General features: G+C 38.0%; 1 protein-coding gene across 1 annotated transcript in view; it reads right to left on the bottom strand.

Annotated features, from left to right (window-relative positions):
* Nucleotides 1–19,159, bottom strand: part of dcc (DCC netrin 1 receptor) — a 239,664-nt gene that overhangs the window by 52,275 nt on the left and 168,230 nt on the right. The window contains exons 18-21 of the mRNA XM_042509652.1: nt 15,027–15,134; nt 13,705–13,899; nt 13,417–13,449; nt 6,624–6,689 (exon numbers count right to left, since the gene is read on the bottom strand). Coding sequence (XP_042365586.1) covers nt 6,624–6,689; nt 13,417–13,449; nt 13,705–13,899; nt 15,027–15,134 — 402 coding nt within the window. The remainder of the gene's footprint in view (nt 1–6,623; nt 6,690–13,416; nt 13,450–13,704; nt 13,900–15,026; nt 15,135–19,159) is intronic.

Genomic DNA, 19,159 nt, shown 5'->3' with positions numbered 1-19,159 from the left:
TTACTGTAAATTGAACACAGTTTTATTGTTTTTCTGTTTACAGTTTTATGATTTCATGTTTTTACAGCACTTTGCTGTTAATTTTACAGACATTTTTACAGTGAAATTACAGAAATCTGACACTGTCATTAGAATTTAGCTAGTGGAGTTTTGCTGTCTCTTGCTAAGCAGCTTCTTGGCACTTCATTTGTGAAATTTGAATCATGAAAAAACTTTTCTATTTCAAACCAGGTGCATAGGAGTGGAACGTGTAAGAAATCATTTGCAGACAAACTCCCCCACAATGTCAAACTTACAATACATTTATTGTGACATTTTGGTAATTATCTTTATCAGGAAAACAACTGTCTGCAAATGATGGCATATGTAATTGCTAAAAATTCGAGTTTATCGTTAAAGTGAGAATTGTTTCATATTATACATCAGAATGTTATGGAGTGTAAAATTAAGACACAGCTGGAGCTGACTGCTATAAGTGACAGGAGCTGACAGTGAGGAGGTCAAAGCTGAGCCGCGAGCAACATGTATGTTACTGATGATAACAGGAGCACTAACAACCTCTGCTGAGATGCCCTTGAGCATGGCATTGAATCCCCGGCAGCACGGAGACACTGTGTGGAAAACATCAGAAGCTTTAAAGCCACAACAACATCCACAAATCAGCACAAGGGTGACAGGAAGTGTAGAAATCCGAACAAAGCCCAGAAATCCATCCGGAAAACAAAGCAGAGCGGCTACAAAGAAACTCAAACAAAGCGCCAGTCCTGGGTGATTCACACTAATTTCATTTTATGCATTTATTTTTTGTAGATGGGGAAATGAAGCCCTGTAGCAGTGAAGGGACAAAGCAGAGATGTTGCCGAGGGAATAACCAAAACTCAAAAAACAAACACACCTGCTCAGAAATACACACCATCAGAGACCAGCATCACACACAGATGACTCTCACACAGAAAAATGGTCACATTTTGATCATATCATTTTCTATTTGTAATATTCTCCAACTAGCCTTCATGGGGAAATCTTTTCCAAGCATTAAAATCCCTTAAATGAACTCTGCAAATGTTAAAAGGAAAATAAACATTCACTAACAGAATCAGAGCCAACAGCAGGTTTGCGTCTACAAAGATGATGGAATATAAAATCATATCCACTGACTGACTTGTGTGTTGCTGTTTCTGGTGACCAAGCGGCAGCTTTCCAAGCTTAGAAATGAGGCCAATGTGAAAGTGCCAAAACCCAAAGTTTCTCTACGTAAATATGCCAAACCTTTCTTGTCTCAGGCTCGGACATTGCAAACTCCGGATTGTTAATTGACACCAATCGAGACCACTACGGATTTATTTAACATATAATTACTGTGATTGGATGTGAAACTTCCTTCTTCAAATCCAGCCAATCACATAAGTCATTTGTACTTTGGATTTTTTGTCACCGATAATGGCTGCCACCCCTCATTGACACATATATAGTCTCGGTCTTGACTCGGTCTCGCCCTGCCTTAGTCTTGGTCTTGTCTCAGTCTTGGCACACTCTGGTCTCGGTCAAGTCTTGGTCTCAATGAGTATGGTCTTGAATACAACACTAGTTCCAACAACTCCTTGGAAGGACTGCAATGAAATTTTGGACGGATATTTATGTTTCCAGGAAACTTATCTCATCCTTTAATCATCATCTTCTCTGAATTTCAAATATTTCAATACTTTGATTAATGACCTGCAAAACTAATGACATTGTCATTCAGTGTCAGTTATCAATGCTAGCATGCTAACACATTAATATGAGATGGTGAACATGGTAAACTTTGTACATGCTTAACATCAGCATGCAGCCCAGTCGCTAGAAGGACTGTTGGCATTTCAGGTTTGTGCAAACAATATGTTTACATTTGTATGTTTCATACATAACTTGCCTTATGTCTGCTGCCTGTTGCCAAGTGGCCAGCTTTGCAGGGGTATCTAAGAAATATCTGTTTTATTGACAACTTGCCTAACTTTGTGTTGCATGGCCTGCCTGTGTTTAAGTGCATATGAACACATTATTAACCCGTGACTGCATCATTTAACAATTTCTTAAGGGTCTAACTTTATGACTCTGATATTTTATCACTGATTCTGTCTATTGCTGTTTCTTGTTGCTGCTCTGCATGTCTGCATGTTAGGCTTAGTGTGTGTCGTTGTCTCGTGTGTCGTCATTCTGTGTGCATAACTATTCTTGCTAAAATGCTATATGTTGTTGCTGTGCTATTGTTTTCTACTGTTGTTCTGCTGTTTCTTGTTGTAACGCATGGCTCTTGTTGTTGGGAGTTCCTATTTGCTGTAGCTGTTGATGTCTTTATGGTGTTGCGCTGCTGTTGTTAAGTGAATTTTATCATTTTACATGTTCCAAAATAGGGGTGGGAATCACAGGGTACCTCACGATACGATACACAAAACACTGTTCACTATACCGATTTTATCATAGCTACAGCTATTCTGCGATAATCCATATATTGCAAGAAAATCATAGAACGATACATCACAAAATATGTCTAACTAGAGAATACAAAATAGTCATAAAACGGTCAAGTGCAGGATTTCTCAATTTTTTCACTGCAATTTAGTGTCAGTTTCACATAATTTGACACAGACTGAGATGAAACACTGAACATAAAGTGCATAAAGTCTTAGCATAGTGCCTTTTTATAAACACACTGAAATATTTCTGGCTCTGTATTTTATATCTTGGCTTCAGCGTTTGTAGCATCTGGCGAAAACCTTCATTTTCGACCACACTGTAGGGTCGGAGGTCCTCGCAAATAAACTTTGCGATTGACTTCAACATGTTGGCTGCCCTTGGGGACAAGAAAGGGAGCTCTGCGCTGAACATTGCATTCACGGCTGCATGTTCTCTAGCGTTAGCATTAGCATCAGCCACTTTCTTAGCGCTGCAAGGGTCTCTGCATGTTCGTGGTATTTCCTGTGTACTTCACTTTTGTCAGACAGTTCTTACATACTGCAAAGCCTTTGTCAAGTTTGTTTGTCCCTTCAGTGTTGTAGAAGCTGAAGTGTATCCATACTTTGGATTTAAATGAGGCTGGGGTACGCTTAGTAAACTTTTCGCTGCACCGCTGTCCGCTATTACTGCTCTGTAAACTTCCTCTTCTTCAGCCAGTTAACTGCCGTCCAAATTTCACTCATTAAAGTGTGAATCGCCCCCGCGAGGAGTCATAAAGAAGTGACGTCGGCTGACAAACCAGCATGGACATCTTATTAAAGCGCTTTATTTTCTTAATTAAAATAGTGATATTTGACACCTATTTCAAAACATCTTGCCAAAGGACTACAGTGAAAAAGTAGCCGGCTAACACTAGCACATTTACAGAAATGTTCATGTGTGTTGTCCTTATAAATAAAATAAATGGAATGAAATGAAACATAACAACCTTTCTAAAGTGATGTAGTTTATGAGCTGACTGAGTCATCAGGAGATGGAGGGGATGGTGGAAGGGGTGACACCTTGGCGAGACACTTCCCAAGCAGCAGAGCACAGTTCAAGACCAACAAAAAAAAAACTGGTTGACTTTTGCTGTGTTTCTGCAGTTTTCTAGCTGGGTTTTTTTCTGAGACACTGCCGCGTTTCCTGCCGGGATTGTGCCACCCAAACCTGGAGTTTTAAGCAAAAACATGATTGTTTCCTAACCACGACCAAGAAGTTTTTACGCTTAAACCTAATCTCACATCAGCCATGGCATTGTTGAAATGGAAAATTTAATTTATCTGTACAATGCCAACATTTACTCTGTGCATTGGGTTCCAGCATGTTGATGTTACAGAGGCATTTAGCTCAGTTTATCGCTCTACTTAATAGCCTCTTTGAGCTCCTAGCATGGCTGTAGACTTTAGTCTTGCTCTTGAATTGCTGAATTTTTGTTTGAATAAACTGTTGATCAGTGATTTGGTTAATTGTTTAGTCTGGTTCTTTATTAATTTTAAAAAAAAAAGTTTATCTTTTATGTTTAAATTTGAAGCTTTTCTGGTTTTGTCAGGAGTCATTCAAAGAGGAAAATGGCTGCTGAACTTTTCAGTGAAGTGAAGTTTCATCAGGAACATTTGGGTTCAAATGTTAATATCTTCCATTGTAACTCTTTTGAACAGTCTGTCATTTGCTGAAAGCTGGGGTATTTTTAACTTTCTGACTTTTAATTGTTTGAGTGGTGTGGTGCTCTCAGCCCAGACCACAGCCAACATCAATTCCTCTGGAGAGATTTTTAGTGATTTTTAGTGTTTATCAGCAGGCAAACTGTGCCCAGACCTCCAGCCTGCTGAGAAACTGTCAGTGGATCAGAACAACAGACTGGATCAGAAAATCTGACAATAAACCTACAGCGCTGTCCCCTGATGGAAAGAGTCGGGGCTGAATATTCTCTGTGGGTTGTTTTTCAAGTGAGAGGAAGCTCTGTGATATAAAGGATGACACCGCGTTAAAGATGAAATACGGTGGAGGTGATGAACGAGGCTCTGCCCTCGCTGACCCGCCATAAAGACTGAGGAGGGCGGAGGTCAGAGAGGACGGATTTATGATCCCCTCTGGTTGCAGCGCTGACAACACGGACAAAATGTGAGAGAGTCCATCTTCACACAAACACACACACACACACACACACACACACACTGCTCCACTGTCCTCCAATGAGACACTGAATCACTGCCTGCCTCAGTCCCTGACCTCTGACCTCTCTGTGGAGGAGGGGTAACAGAACGATTTCTCTTCAAACAGAGAGGACAGTTATGGTTATGATCATCATTTGTATTATTAATGGTGGCTTTTGCTTTAGCAGTAGTTTCCTTGTTAGTACCAGCGGCCATATTAGCCTCGTGTGGAGCAGCAGAGAACTGTACTTCTATTAGAATTAATGTAAGAAAAGGGTCCAGGACCCTTACGTGTATTACACGTTCATGCACACACACATCTGTGTGCTTATGCATGCACAGTAGGGGTTTATATCGGGATGCAGTACAATTACTTAAGCACTTCGAACTAGGGATTGGGATCGTTATATTTATTAATATTGATACCATTATTGAGAATCCTGATTGATCTGAGTCTTTATCGATACCACCATAGATACTCTTCTATTATTTGGTGGAGAGACCAGGCGACAGTATGTTTTTAACAGAACTGGTCTTCCTTTTATTGCTATATAACAAGTTACTTTTTCTTTAATATCGCTGGAAAAACAAATTTCTCCAAAACAACTGTATCTTTTTCTTGATGTTACATTTGAACACATCATGATGACTTTTTACCTTTGCCGAATAGTCATTCTTCTGAGCCGACCTTGAACACATCACAATGAAACATTATGCAACTTCATTTATTTAGCTAACTAGCTCTTATTCTACTGATTTCAATTTAGATTTCAACGCTGGATTACTATTTTTAACTGACAGGACTTGCTACAAAGTTTGGCTGTGCTTCCCACTGCTGCTCTGAGCGGATGATGATGGAGACTGTGCCGGCTCTGCAGCAGCAGCTGACAGAGTTGAAGGAGTTTTTTCAACCCAATGAAAAGTGAAGATTCTGAATTCAGGTTTAATTTGATGCACAGTCGATGTGTGCGGATCAGTGATTTGAATTAAATGACGTGACTCAACTCGACTCAAGATGTAATGGTAGGTCATAGGACCCACGGGACTCGATAGCAGTATCAATAAGGTAAAATGTTACTGATTTTCTGGTTTTGAAAAAAGCAGAATCGGTTCCTCAATAAAACCGGGTTTCAATCCCCATCCCTACTTAACAAACCAACCAGATGCACCTTTCAGCACAATGCAGTGCCTTATTTCTATCTTTATCTTATTTTATAAGTATTAGTATTACCGTTTAAAAGTAACAGTTGAATTAAAGATAATAATTCTGATAATCTGAAAACATGCCTTTCTAAGGAGATTTGTGTTAGCTTTAAATGATAAAAATTTTTATGTGGTATAAATTATAGTAAAAGTAAAATGTTCTCATATGAATATGGGAAGTGTAATACTGTCATCATAATCATCTTTTATTAACATTTTCATATATACGTTTAATATTTGAGCAGTAAAAAATAGAAGATAATGCTTTCCCTTGCCATTTTCCTATCCTTAATTATTATCAATAATACTGTTGTTGTTTTTGGCATCACATTAAAAAACTACAAGCAGTAGACTGATATGCCACCACACTCATTTAATCCTGTTCCTCCATAAAGATTACTTTCTCCAGTTTGTAAAAACACTGATTGATGGTGAGATAGTGAATCTAATTAATTTTTCCTGCCGGCGGCAATATGACAACAAACAGGAAGCAACCCTAACAGACTGTAAATCAGGGAGCTGCAGCTCCTCGTCAGCACGCACTGAGTCATTAAACTAAGTTTAGACATGACTGAGCTGAGTGATCAAAGAAAACAACTGAGTCGCTGTGATAATCTAATGATGTTGCAGAATATCACACACACATACATAATTAGCTCAGCTCCCAGGACAGTTGGTCTCATTGTGCTAAATAGAGTCAGAGAATGAAACCAAGTGTACTTTTAACTTCTGACAGTCAGATTAGGTCAAGCAGGAAGAAAAGTGTGTGTGTGTTTGTGTGTGTGTTACCGTTAATGCTGCTCCTATCAATTAGATTGGTGTCAGACGGCCAGTAGGCATGGTCTCCCCCTCGACCTGGAAAACAAGAAATGAACAGGAACATTAGGATGGAACAGAAAAAGAGATAGAAAACAGCAGGGATGACGAAGGAAAAACCGAGAGTCATTTTGCAGACCGAATAGAGGGATCGGACAGAGAGACTGGTTCCTTTTTAGGGAATAAATTGCTTTGTTAGGATGTTACACACACACACACACACACACACACACACAAACGCGTCGTATGGGTGCCGTATCATTGTCTCTCCCATGTTATATTGAGCCGCAAAGATTGGAACACTTCATGGGTACTCGGACTGGTAAATTTTGTAACAACATGCAGGCTTGTAGTATTGTTCCAGCAAGAGAGCTTTTTTGGTTTCTATATCTCTGGGCAAACAATGCTGCCATGTATCGTCCACTATGTACTTAATGAGAATTTGGGGGCCACAGGGTACATAAACAATACAAAGAGCAGGAGAGGGGCAGAACAACAGGGACCTGAGAGCATGTTTCTGCTTTGGAGCCCCCTCATTTATGAAGAGAGTTTGAAGTACGCAGACCTTGTTCAAATGTATTCTTAAACTGCACTATGATGAATCATAGTCCAGTATTTCAGTCAAATCTAAACAGACTATTGGGTCTGTTGCTATGTTCATTGCCGACTGTTTCTCCTTTATGGAGAAGTAGTAGACCAATCACAGAATTGAATGCAAGAATGAGAATGAGGATGGCATTTTAACTGGCTAGATTTCTGGCTACACACATGAAAAATACTGGCAGAAATACAGTGATTATCATGGAATTAAAATAATCAATCATATATGCCCAGCAAAATCACAATTATTGCCTTGCCATTGTGTGCCCTCCAACCGTCAAGTTGCAGATTACATCCATGTCGGTCCAGATTCATATAATACATGTAGGAAAGAGTAATTCAGTTAGGTGTATTTTCCTCTTAAATGAAAGTTATTATTATATTGTCATGTCTCAGATGGGCATGTGATCACAATGACATACACCTTTGACTACCAAAATGTAATCATTTCATCTTTGAGTCCAGGTGGACATTTGTCCCTTTTTTTTATGAAAGAAGGGGCATTCCTTGTAATCAGTTCTTCTTTAAGTCCAGGTGGACGTTTGTGCCAAAATTTGAAGAAATTCCTTAAAGGCCTCCGGGTAAAGGATGGACAATCTGAAAACATAATGCCTCTAGCCACAGCTGTCAGCGGCATGAAAGTATAAAAATAAGTAAGGAATCAATAGTCAACAGGACATTGTTTAGGTCTTGGCTGCACTTACATTATGTCCAGAAATTAAAAAAAAACAATGGACAGCAAGGGGCCAAATTAGTAGAGTGCACAAAGAACAAATATCCTGTACGAGAGCTGCAATTGACCCTCTTGACATAGTTGCCACCAGAAGGGGGTAATTCGGCATTTAGCCTTGTCCTAGACTTGTAATGCTGGCTGCTTATAAATCTTATTACACCAGTTAGACAATTGATGCTCAAGTTTAGTGGACAGGATTAAAAATAAGGTCATTATCCTCTGGCCTACATTCATGAAAAATAGCCAAAGACAAATGATGAGCTGCATGAATAAGTTGCATTCTATATACAGAACGAACAACTCTTAACTCAACATACAGTCTCTTCTTTATATTGTTCTAAAGCTCTTAAACATGTTGATGGGTTTAGTTTCCCTTTATTCCAAATTTTCTTACTTGCTTCTAGTCTTTATATTATTGTTTAATTTTGAATCACTCTATATTGTAACTGCCTCATCTGTATGATATTTGCTGTGAGTAAATGCGTCTAATTGATTTATATTAAATTCAAAGAGTAGTTTTAAAAAATGGGTTTTTGGCAGGTATTTTTAACATTTTTCCCCAGTTCACTTCCCAGCAGCTGAGCCAGTACAGCATGTTAATTTGGAACACTGAGAGAACAAATTTGAAGAAGAAGTCAGAAACAAATCATCACAGAAGCAGCCAGAGAACAGAGATTGGAAACTGATGAGAGATTTCCAAAACCTCCACACTGTCACATCCATCACAAAACTCAATCTAAAGACTTCCACTTCTCAAAGTAACTTAAAGCCAGACCCGATACATAATTCTCCCTCATTTTAAAGCTAAAAGCTGGTTTCTTCCTCCCACCACCCCGTAGCAGCAGCAGCTGCCATGTTGAGTTCCAGTGCTGTAAAATATGAAGCAGATTTGATGTTTTCTTGCAGTTTGAAGCTACAGAAACGCGTTAGATTAAAGCTGGATTTGAAAATCTTCATGTTTCTGAAAACACACACATTAATTATCTTTCTTTCCAGCTTGTCTTTGTGTGTGCATTGAACAGTGTGTATATGTGTGTGTAAGTGTAAGGCTCACAACAACAAGGCTGAACATCAATCTTCCCTTCTCCCCTGACAACACTTCTGATTTATATGGAGAGGGAGCGCAGTGTGTACATGTACACATATCACACACACACACACACACATACACACACACGCATGCACGCACACACACACATGCACACAGACACACACATCTGTCAGTGACAAACAGCACCATTTAACACCCTGACACCAGAGCTGAGACTCTCTGGTTCACTGTCCCTATTGCTTCACTGCGCTTAAGTCCAGCTGCACTGGATATTCCCAGAATGCATTTATAGAAAGCAGTGAACACCTCAGACAAAAGTGGTCTGCGTACTATATACAGCCTGTATATTACAGTGAACTACATATTCACTGAGAATCTTCAGTGATGTAGCTTCCTGATTACAAAACAGGTTAAGCTGTATCTGTATTGCTAGCTGGCAGCCATGGCACCTTCTTTGCAGGGTTGTTCCCTCTGTTTTCTTCATTTTTAATTTTGTTTGTTTTTTAAATATTATTAATTAGTTATTTTTTATGATTAAAATATTTAGGTGCAGTGATTCTGACAATTTTAGTCCATTATGCGCTGGCTGGAGTGTCAAGTGTGAAGCAGCTAGGATAACACAGCACCTTTAACCCTCTAAAACCTGAGCAAATTGGTTTGATTTCTTTCAAAAACATAAGACTAGGAGCAATTTAAAAAGACATGGCCCATTTGTGAGAAAAAAGTTATTAAAATGGTTATAAGAAAATTACATGAAAATGTAAAAAAAGTAAAAAAACAAAATAAAACAATAAAATTACCTATGGAAAAGTGATGAAAATACATCTCTTAATATATATTTTCTGTAGCATAATTTTAAATATAAAATTCTGAAAAGATAAATAGTTTTCTGGACATTTTTCTCTTTTTTGCTGTGGTGACTTTCTAAAAAAGGAACCTTTAGGTATATTTTCTTGTCAGCTTTTACTAATTTCTTGCAATTTGTGAGACATTTCTTGCCAAGTTGGTCATTGCCTTTTCTTCCCCGTGTTTATAAATGAAATCAAACCAATCAGCTCATTTTTCAAAGGACCAAAAAGCTTTTGAAAGGTGAAAGCAGTGCAGAAAAACTGATATTGATCCAAGTTTCAAGGAGTTGAAGTTGAGTTTGTTTAACTTTGATGGAAAAAAAGTGATTTACTGGTGGTGACTGAGTCAAAACACCAACTCTCTGACTGTATAGAAATGAAAGACAAGGCTTCTCCTCCTAAAAATGTAGCTAAAATATGTCAAATACAGTCATTGCCATCTTGAGCCAGTCACATTATTTGGAGCTAACATATGTGCTGCAGCAGTCTCAGCAGTGGAGAGTTCCTGCTATCTGACCAATGGCAAGCAGCACCATTGATTGCTAGCACACCGACTGGCACACACAGCTGTCAATCATGACATTAAACTTCCTTTTTATAGCATCAAATAACTAAAAAAACAGACTTAAAATATTGTGCATCAGGATTAAAGAACTACCTAAAATCTTCGGAAACAATTTATTTGACGTGCACTTTGAGTTTTTCATTAGGCCCTTGTCCCGTTCACTAACATTGTGGGGACGGGGTTTATTACCTATGCTTCAGACAGCCACCAGGGGGCAATTGAGATATTTTTGAATCACTTTTTATGTCATGTTGTCCTTCTTTAGCTGTGAGCTCGTCTGTCAAATCTTACTCCTGTTTGCTGATGATGTAATGCTAGTTTTTGTTACATATACTACTATAGCAATACCAATGCACTGGGCTTGTCACTTTGTTCTAGTAGTCAAATGTGCACAGTCCTGCTTTTACTTTTCAGTGCAATCTCTGTAAAGTTTTTTTGGGATATTCATATTTATGTTGAAAAATGGATAGAGATTTGCCAAAAGATGAACGTAAACTTTTAATCCTGTTTGCTGAAGATGTAACGCTGTCAGTTTCCAACACTGCACTGGATGACTTTGCTGGTGTGTGCTATAGACATAACATGAGTCAACACATGATGATTTCTGTGCATGCCATAAAACTGCTTAACAACAGTGTGTTGGTGAGAATCTGTTTCAGAGTGATACCAACGCTCATTACACTTAAAATTTAAAGGCTTTAAACAAAATACAATTAAACATTTAAAACTACAAAGTTCTTCGTCAAGTTCTCTGAGCTGCTGTGAGGTTTCAAAGTTTAGTGACACAAATTAAAAAAGTTTGGAGCGTTCATTAGCATCAGGTCCCCCTCTGCTTGCCGTTTGCAGCAGCTGATGAATAGAACCAGCGAACAGAGCGTTAATTATGTCTGAGTTAATGTGATGAACTTAAATATGGTAAACAGCTCTTTTTCATCGCCCCTCATAAGTTTGAATTAATAACTACAAAAGCCTCAAATTTCTCTCCCACTTGCTCTCCTTTTATTTCTCTCTCAGAGGAAGTTTTTTTTTTCTTGTCTTGCAATAACAAATGACTTCAGCTCAATGGGGTTCTTTGAATAAAGTGAAAGAAAATGGAGAAATTTCCTCTGTTTTTTTCTTTGACTCCTTTTGTCTCTTTTTCCTGTTGAATGATTTTTACCAATTTTATCAGGCAGATCCTTCCTTTACTCCTTTTTACTTACTTTCTTTCCTACTTCTTACCCTATGCTCATTTTCTGTACTCGTTTTCTCTCACCTTTCTATCCTTCATCTTTCTTTTCCCTTATTCTATTTTTTTTTGAGCTGGCACTAGTTGGGAAGTCAGAATAAAATGAGAAAAATACTCAGTGAGGTCTGCTACGATTCAATTCATGAAAATTATTATAATCGCTCGCACAGTTATTTGTCTTCTTTGGCCCTGCAATATTACTGCATAATTTGGGCTTGTCACTTTGTTCCAATAGTCAAATCCTGCTTTTATTTTTCAGTGCAATGTCGGTGAAGGTTTTTTGAAATATTCACGTTTTTGTTGTTGAAAAACGGATAGAGATTTGCATAACAATGCAAAAGATTAACTTGAACTGAGGGAGAATATCACAAATTACTACCTACTGCGATTACTTTACCTGTTTGCTCATACTTTTTGAATCACAGCCATTTGGACCTACCCGTTTGTTTTTGTATTGCATTTGTTGCCAGAGCTATTGTTTTGTATTTGATCCAATCTTCACCAAACTTGGTGAATGATATATTTCAGTGATGCCTGTTGCTCTAAATCTGTGAGTTTCTTCTTTAACACTGTTAAGTGTTTAAAACGATACACACACAAACACACACGCACACACACACACACACACACACACACATATATATATATATATTTTTTTTGTTTGTTTTTCCAGATCATTCATTACTTTTAGCCAGCTGTTTCTTAACTCACTGGTTAACAAGTTTGGAAAAACTCTCCATTTATTCTATTTTTGCAGATCTGCATTGTGATTACAAACACAATACAATCATGTGTGAGTTTTTCAAAACTAATTTTATTCATTGATGTTACTTAATTATTTATAGAAAGTGAATTATCTCACATTATTTACTGAAAAAAGATTTGTTGAGAACAGCTATTGCCATTGTCACTGTTAGATGATGTCTGCGTTAACCCTTTGAAAGCTGAGCAAATGGCTAAATTTCTTTCACAAACGTGGAAAGAAGGCAACGAGAAACTTAACATAAAATATTGTTTATGATTTTCAAATCTTTGGAAGCAAACAGCAGAGGAACACGGCAGTTGCACTTCAAATCAATGCACCTTGTTGCTATGATATACCTGTCAATTTGTGATGCAATACAAGAATGATCTGCTTATGATAGGTAATCAATATTGTCAATATGAACTCTTTCAGCAGCAACAGCTTGTAATCACACACATTTCCTTCAGGGAAATGTGGTTGTCTCTGTGAGCGACAAACAGACACCCACTCATGACTTGAAGATGTCAGGAAAAATAAAATAAAATGAGACAAGGGATAACAAGGAGCTGTAACATGATGTGAAGATCAGAGACAATAATTTAAACATAACCAGAGACTTAGATGAATGTTGAATGATGAATTATAGGAGGTGATTTGAATATCAGACAGGATTTGGGGATACTTTGATAAATGATTACTTGAATTAAAAGAGCTGTGATAAAAAAGACATGAACTGAGAAGATGATTTGACAAAGGATTTTAAAATAGAAAAATAAGAAGGCCGTTTCAAATAACTATTATTACAGACAACCTGACGCGGAGGGAAAACACTTTGAGGATGATTTAAAGATTAAAGAGGATTTAACGATGACAAAAATCAATGAATGAATGAAAAATCACAAGGAGAGACTGGAGGGGAGAGACATTGCAACAGATTACTGTAAAAATACACACACACACACACACATGCACACACTTGTAGGGGCAAAAACCTACCTTGATCATTGGCCATCTTGTCTGGATGCTCCACTGAAAGAGCAACAGAGAGAATCAGCAAACTTATAAAATATGAAACAAAGGAATACATTTACAGATAAAGCAAGTCTTGAACTTCATTCACACACAAACACACACACACATAAAGATACACACTCTCTCTCATACAAAAACACACAAACACACACACACACACACACACACACACACACACAAAGATACACACTCTCTCTCATACATACACACACACACACACACACACACACACACACACACACACGGACAGACCTTTTGCGGTCCTGAAGTGGACGGGCTCAGACAGCGGGCCGACTCCTTTGGCGTTCTTGGCCTGAATCCTGAAGTAATAAACGGTGTCGAGGTTCAGATCCACCACCTGGTGGGTGAGGCGGTCGCCAGTGATCGCCTCCATCACCCAATCATCTATTGGCATGTTCTTATCCAGCGTGTAGTATAGGATGTAACCTGATAACAAGTCATTTTATGATTAATAACAGTATTATTCATATCCACAGTGCAGAATAGTTAACATAAACCCTTCAAACCTGGGCAAATTGGATAGATGTCTTTCAACAACATGGGAATAAGACAACAAGTAAGTTAAAAAAAAATGTCCCAAAAATAAGCAAAAAATTACAGTTACAAGACAATTACTTAAAAATGAGCCATAAAATAATAATAATAATAAAAAAATGTAGCACAGGAAAAAAGGTGTTAAAGGTTTTACGAAAAACATTTATATAACTCAAGATATCCATCTAGATTTAACAAGTTAACTGAAAATACCAAATCACCATTATTGTCATTCATTACACCTATTAAAAGTAAATAAATGCATAAACAAATAAATGTTAACAATACATTTATGTTGCGCTCACAAAATATAGCCTCTTTCAAAATAATAAAAAAAAAAAAACTCTTCAGAAAATGGTATAGTCCCTTTTTTATTGTTTGTTATACGCAACTGAAAAAAATAGCATCTTTTCCAGGACCCAGCCATTTCTGCGGGTGGGCCTGTTTCAATGTAATGCATGCAAAATCAAGTTAAGGATTTTTTACAGTTATACAAAAGAATATAAATAAGACGAATATGTAAATGATCTAAAAATATATAATCTGTGTGTGTGTGTGTGTGTGTGTGTGTGTGTGTGTGTGTTTGGTGCTGTGCTGTTATCCCTGCAGGGAGCGTTTGATTCGTCCTCCAGGACGCTGCAGGAGCAGCAGAGCTCGTTAAAACAGACGGGTTTACAGCCGGGTCGATCGCCCAGAGGAGGAGAGGGAGAACAATGGAAGAAAGTGTTTGTGTGTGTGTGTGTGTGTGCGTGTGTTTGCGTGTGTGTGTTGGACATCTGAATTCTTGGAACGGTGTTTTGATGTTGTAAGAAAATAATGTTTGCGCTACTTACAGACATTTTTTCAGACTAAATTATGAATCTTCAATTGAAAATATAATCAGCAGCTTAACTGAAAATGTAAAAAAAGAAAAAAGAAAACCTCTGATGAAGTGTGTGTGTGTGTGTGTGTGTGTACTGTATTTAAAGTATCTTTGATAAATAGAGTGGTATAGTTGGTGTATTTGTATCAGCCCTAACCTGTGATTCGTCCGTTAGCCTCCATTGGCGGTTGCCAACTGATTAAAATGGCGCGGGGTCGTCCCTCGCGACTTATCACCGTCAAATCTTTGGGGGCGGAGCTTGGAGCTGTCAATTGTGGATGGACAGGGAAAAAAAGGACAAAAATAAGAAAAGTCAGCAGTGGCAGGATGAGATAATGGTGCTGTCAGCTTCAGTTACTGTATAACACTGATGACAGTTAAAGTGTTCTGAAATTCAGTCAGTAAACCAGCGGATAATATTCTGAAATGTAGCAAAAGTTAATTTATCATATGTTTAATCAGGTATATCTGCACCTTAAAAGGGACGGTTCATCCCAAAATCAACTAGAAATACTACCATGAAGTTGTATTCCTCTGTGCAGCAGTCAAGTTAGAGTTTAAGTAGCTTTGTGAAAACCTGGTTGCTTCACACACATCTCCCTCCCAGCAGCAGAGGTTTCATGGTGGACAGCCAAGATCAGGGTCACAATTCAGACCAAATGCCTGGCCAGAAGTGTTTTTGCAGAACATTATGATGTAACAGTTAACCTTTGCCCTCTTGGATATAAAATGCCAGAATTTCATCATCATATTATATTAGACAATTGTGCGAAATCTGAGCGTATGCATTCTTGAGTTATGGCCAAAAACATATTTTATCAGGTCACAGTGACCTTTGCCCTTGGACCTTGGACCACCAGATTCTAATAAGTTCCTTTTTGAGTACACGTGGATGTTTGTGCCAAATTTGAGGAAACTCCCTCAAGGCCATCTTTAGATATTGCGTTCACAAAAATGAGACAGATGAAAGGTCACAGTGGCCTTGACCTTTGACTATCAAAATCTACTCAGGGAGTTTAGCAATTTATGAAAAACGTTTGCTTATTTTGGATTCTTTGTTCACAGTAAAGGCAAAAAAAAAAACAGTTTTCATCATGAATTTGATGTAACATGAGTAACTGCTATACGTATAGTCATTTTGTGTATGAAGTATTCCTTAATAATAAAATTGTTGGCTAACTGTAGCAATACCATAATATGGTAGGCTAATGGACCTGGACAGAGAAGTTTAAATGTTTAAGGTTCAGAATTTGAGCTTGAGTTTAGTTAAATGCCAAAGGCAGACTCTTATTCGAGCACATACTAAATGCCTGTCACTGGAGTCACTGACACTTGTAAGGAATGTGTATTATTAACTTCCTGCTGATGTGCTCTTGGGCCATTACCATCATATGGTATAAAAATTTTCTCTCATACAGTAACCTCCCAAAGGTGCGTTGTGTTAATTTAAATTAAACGTGTGTTTAATTAAATAATGTGCCTCTTTTGTGTTTTTCTTCCCAGAAAGAGTTTTTTTTTGTGTCATTTTACACAGTAAAGTATCTGATCAGTGAAGCTTTCATGTCTTTGTTAATAGTTAACACACTGATGAACTTTAGACGTATAGTAGTTTTCTATGTGAAGTTCCCGTAGATATTTCTATTAGGACATAAGCAAACTGTGCAGAGGGTAATTTCCATTCCTGAACTTGTTTTGCTCCTCTTGTGATAATGCCGAACACTCTGCCTCACAACCAGGACTTCTCCCCAATCGTCACCATAAAGTTCCACATGTGATTACAGACAAGTTTTTAAGTTTCACACCAGGATGGACTGCACAGCTCACACCGCAGTATTGGCTAATGAAACTGCTTGTTAAAACTGACATGACGCGCTGGAGGAAATCACGAGTTCCAGCTGAGCCCGTTAGTGACGGTGACAACCCGTGCTTGTCACAAATACACAGGGAGGCCTCGGGTAATACATGTGCGCACAGACCTGCTGGGGAAAGTGGTGGTTCGAGCTTTCAAAACTGAAATAATTACACTTATCTTCAGTTTAGAATCAATGCGACTCAGTGGGTGACTATTCAGGCTGATCTGCATCACCAAAATAATAATTTTAACTCAAAAACACAGTTTGGATTCAAGATATCAACTCCCTCCAGTGAGCATACACCTCCTCCATTCGCTGTTAGCAGTCAAACAAAAACACTCAACACCCACACACGTTCAAGTACTCACTCATCAAAGGAATGATTCAAAAGGTTCGAGTGATTATATGAAGGCACTAAGTAGCGTCCCTGTCAATCTTTTCTCATTCCCAGGTCACCAAACACTGAATTGTTTTCATGCCCCTCAGCATCTCATAGGGAAACCCAGAGGCACCCTTTAGCGTCTTTATATGACACATAGCTGAATTTGTTGTACCACGGGGTTAATGTTGGGAAATGGTTAAGCAACAAATCTACTTGGTCAGGTTTAGAAAAAAAGCAAATGTTTTGTCTTAAAATAAGTATGTAACAATAACATAAGGTGACGTAAAAACATCATATGACTTAACCCTTTGAAACCTTGATCGACTTTTTTTGTGCTTTTCTTGGTAAATGCCTTTCAAAATTATTTAAACCTTTCAACCCTGAGCAAATTGGTTAAAAAAAAAAAAGTGAAAAAGGCATTGAGCAAGAAATGTCCTGTAAATTGTAAGATTTTGTAGATTTAGATTAAAAACAAAAAATAAAACCTAAGGAAAAAATTCTAGAAAATTATTTTTATAATTACCATAATTGCTTATTTTAAATAAATTTTACAGAATCAGGATACATTTCTAAGCCTTTTTTTCCAGGTCATTTCTGTGGGGTTGTTTTTGCTATTTTTTTCAGTAATTTTACAAATTTCCGCAAATGTTTTGGTCATTCTACATAAATCGCTTGTTGCTTTGGAAATCAATCCAATTTGCTCAGTTGGGGTGCTAATTCATAGGATTTCATACAAACCATTCTATTTAAAACAAGATTGCATTAACTTTACAAAACGTGAAAACGTTCTGATGATAGTACTAGAGGGAAGGTTAGGGGCTCAGCTAAGTCAGGCTCAGGAAAACCCACTGAAAGTTTGACATCCACTGGCCCAGCAGAAGTTTAAAGATTTTGTAGGGACCAAAGTGTGTGGGTTGATAACACCATTTCTAAGACTCGGCCTCTGTGAGCAGGTGAAAACCAACATATAACATAATGTCCCTAAGCTGGTGTCTTTTGGACTCAGTGGGTGATTATTTAAGACGGAGGTTTTATGAACTGAAGGCAGCTTTTTCTGTGTTTTGCGGTGTAAATGTGGTCAGTGTTTGTGTGTCCAGAGCTGGTGTTGGATCACTGCAGGGACTGAGTGGGCTCAGTCCGTCTGCTCGCTCTGAATGTCAATGTATTCTAGCAGGCCCCGGGGAGCCAGCGGGGGTAATGCCGTTCACGCTTAATTGGGTGACAAATCCGACAAACATGATTGTAAACATCCTGAAAGGGATACCTTGACATTTTGATTTCAGTCTGCGGTTGGGTTTCATTGTTGCAGACAGTTGTTGTGTTGTTGCGGGGGTGAGTGGAGTTTCTCCATTATACCTCACTGAGCTGAAACTTGATTTCTGTGCATTGTCAAACCCCTTATAATTAAAGCAATCGCTGTTCAGGGAGGGAGAGAAATTTAAAGTTACACCCCCATGTTTTTTTGGTGAGCCCGTGTTTCCTAAACTTGCCCTCTTTCAGTGTATCCTTGTTTTTCCCAAAATGACTTTCAGTAAATCCTCCAGAGAAAAACTGAACTGTCTGTGTTTAGGTGAGTGTTTTACATGTCAGTGAAGTCGAGGCAGTGATAGAGGAACATTTTATTACAGCTGAAAAAAGGTCTCCTACTTACAAGAACTCTAAAACTTAACATTATTGCGAATGTGAAAGTTCACGCTTGACCTTAGAGCTATAATTGACAGCAATAAAAAATAATTCAAGCTGCATTTAATGGAGAATAGCATTAGTTCAAGAAGAGCAATTAAGTGCCTGTGTGTTTACATTGTTGCCAAGTCGCCATTAAATTGTTACGCACACGCTTGTAGATATTTCGTCATGGGCTTGTGTGTGTGCTGCCTACAGTAAATCACCTTGTATGAACATCACCTAAAGTTTGAACTTTGAAAAATGAAATTTAAAATATTTTAAAACCCTTTAATTTTAAGAATGTAAGGAACTGCAAAACACCCTGTTAAAAAAATAGATTTCTTCCTAATACTACTATTAGTATTTTTTTTTCCATTACTCAGTTCTGTT

The sequence above is a fragment of the Plectropomus leopardus genome, chromosome 20, assembly GCF_008729295.1.
Source record: "Plectropomus leopardus isolate mb chromosome 20, YSFRI_Pleo_2.0, whole genome shotgun sequence".
NCBI classification, from domain to species: domain Eukaryota; kingdom Metazoa; phylum Chordata; class Actinopteri; order Perciformes; family Serranidae; genus Plectropomus; species Plectropomus leopardus.
The sequence above is the reverse complement of the archived record's forward strand: the minus strand, read 5'-3'. Positions and strand labels throughout refer to the sequence as shown.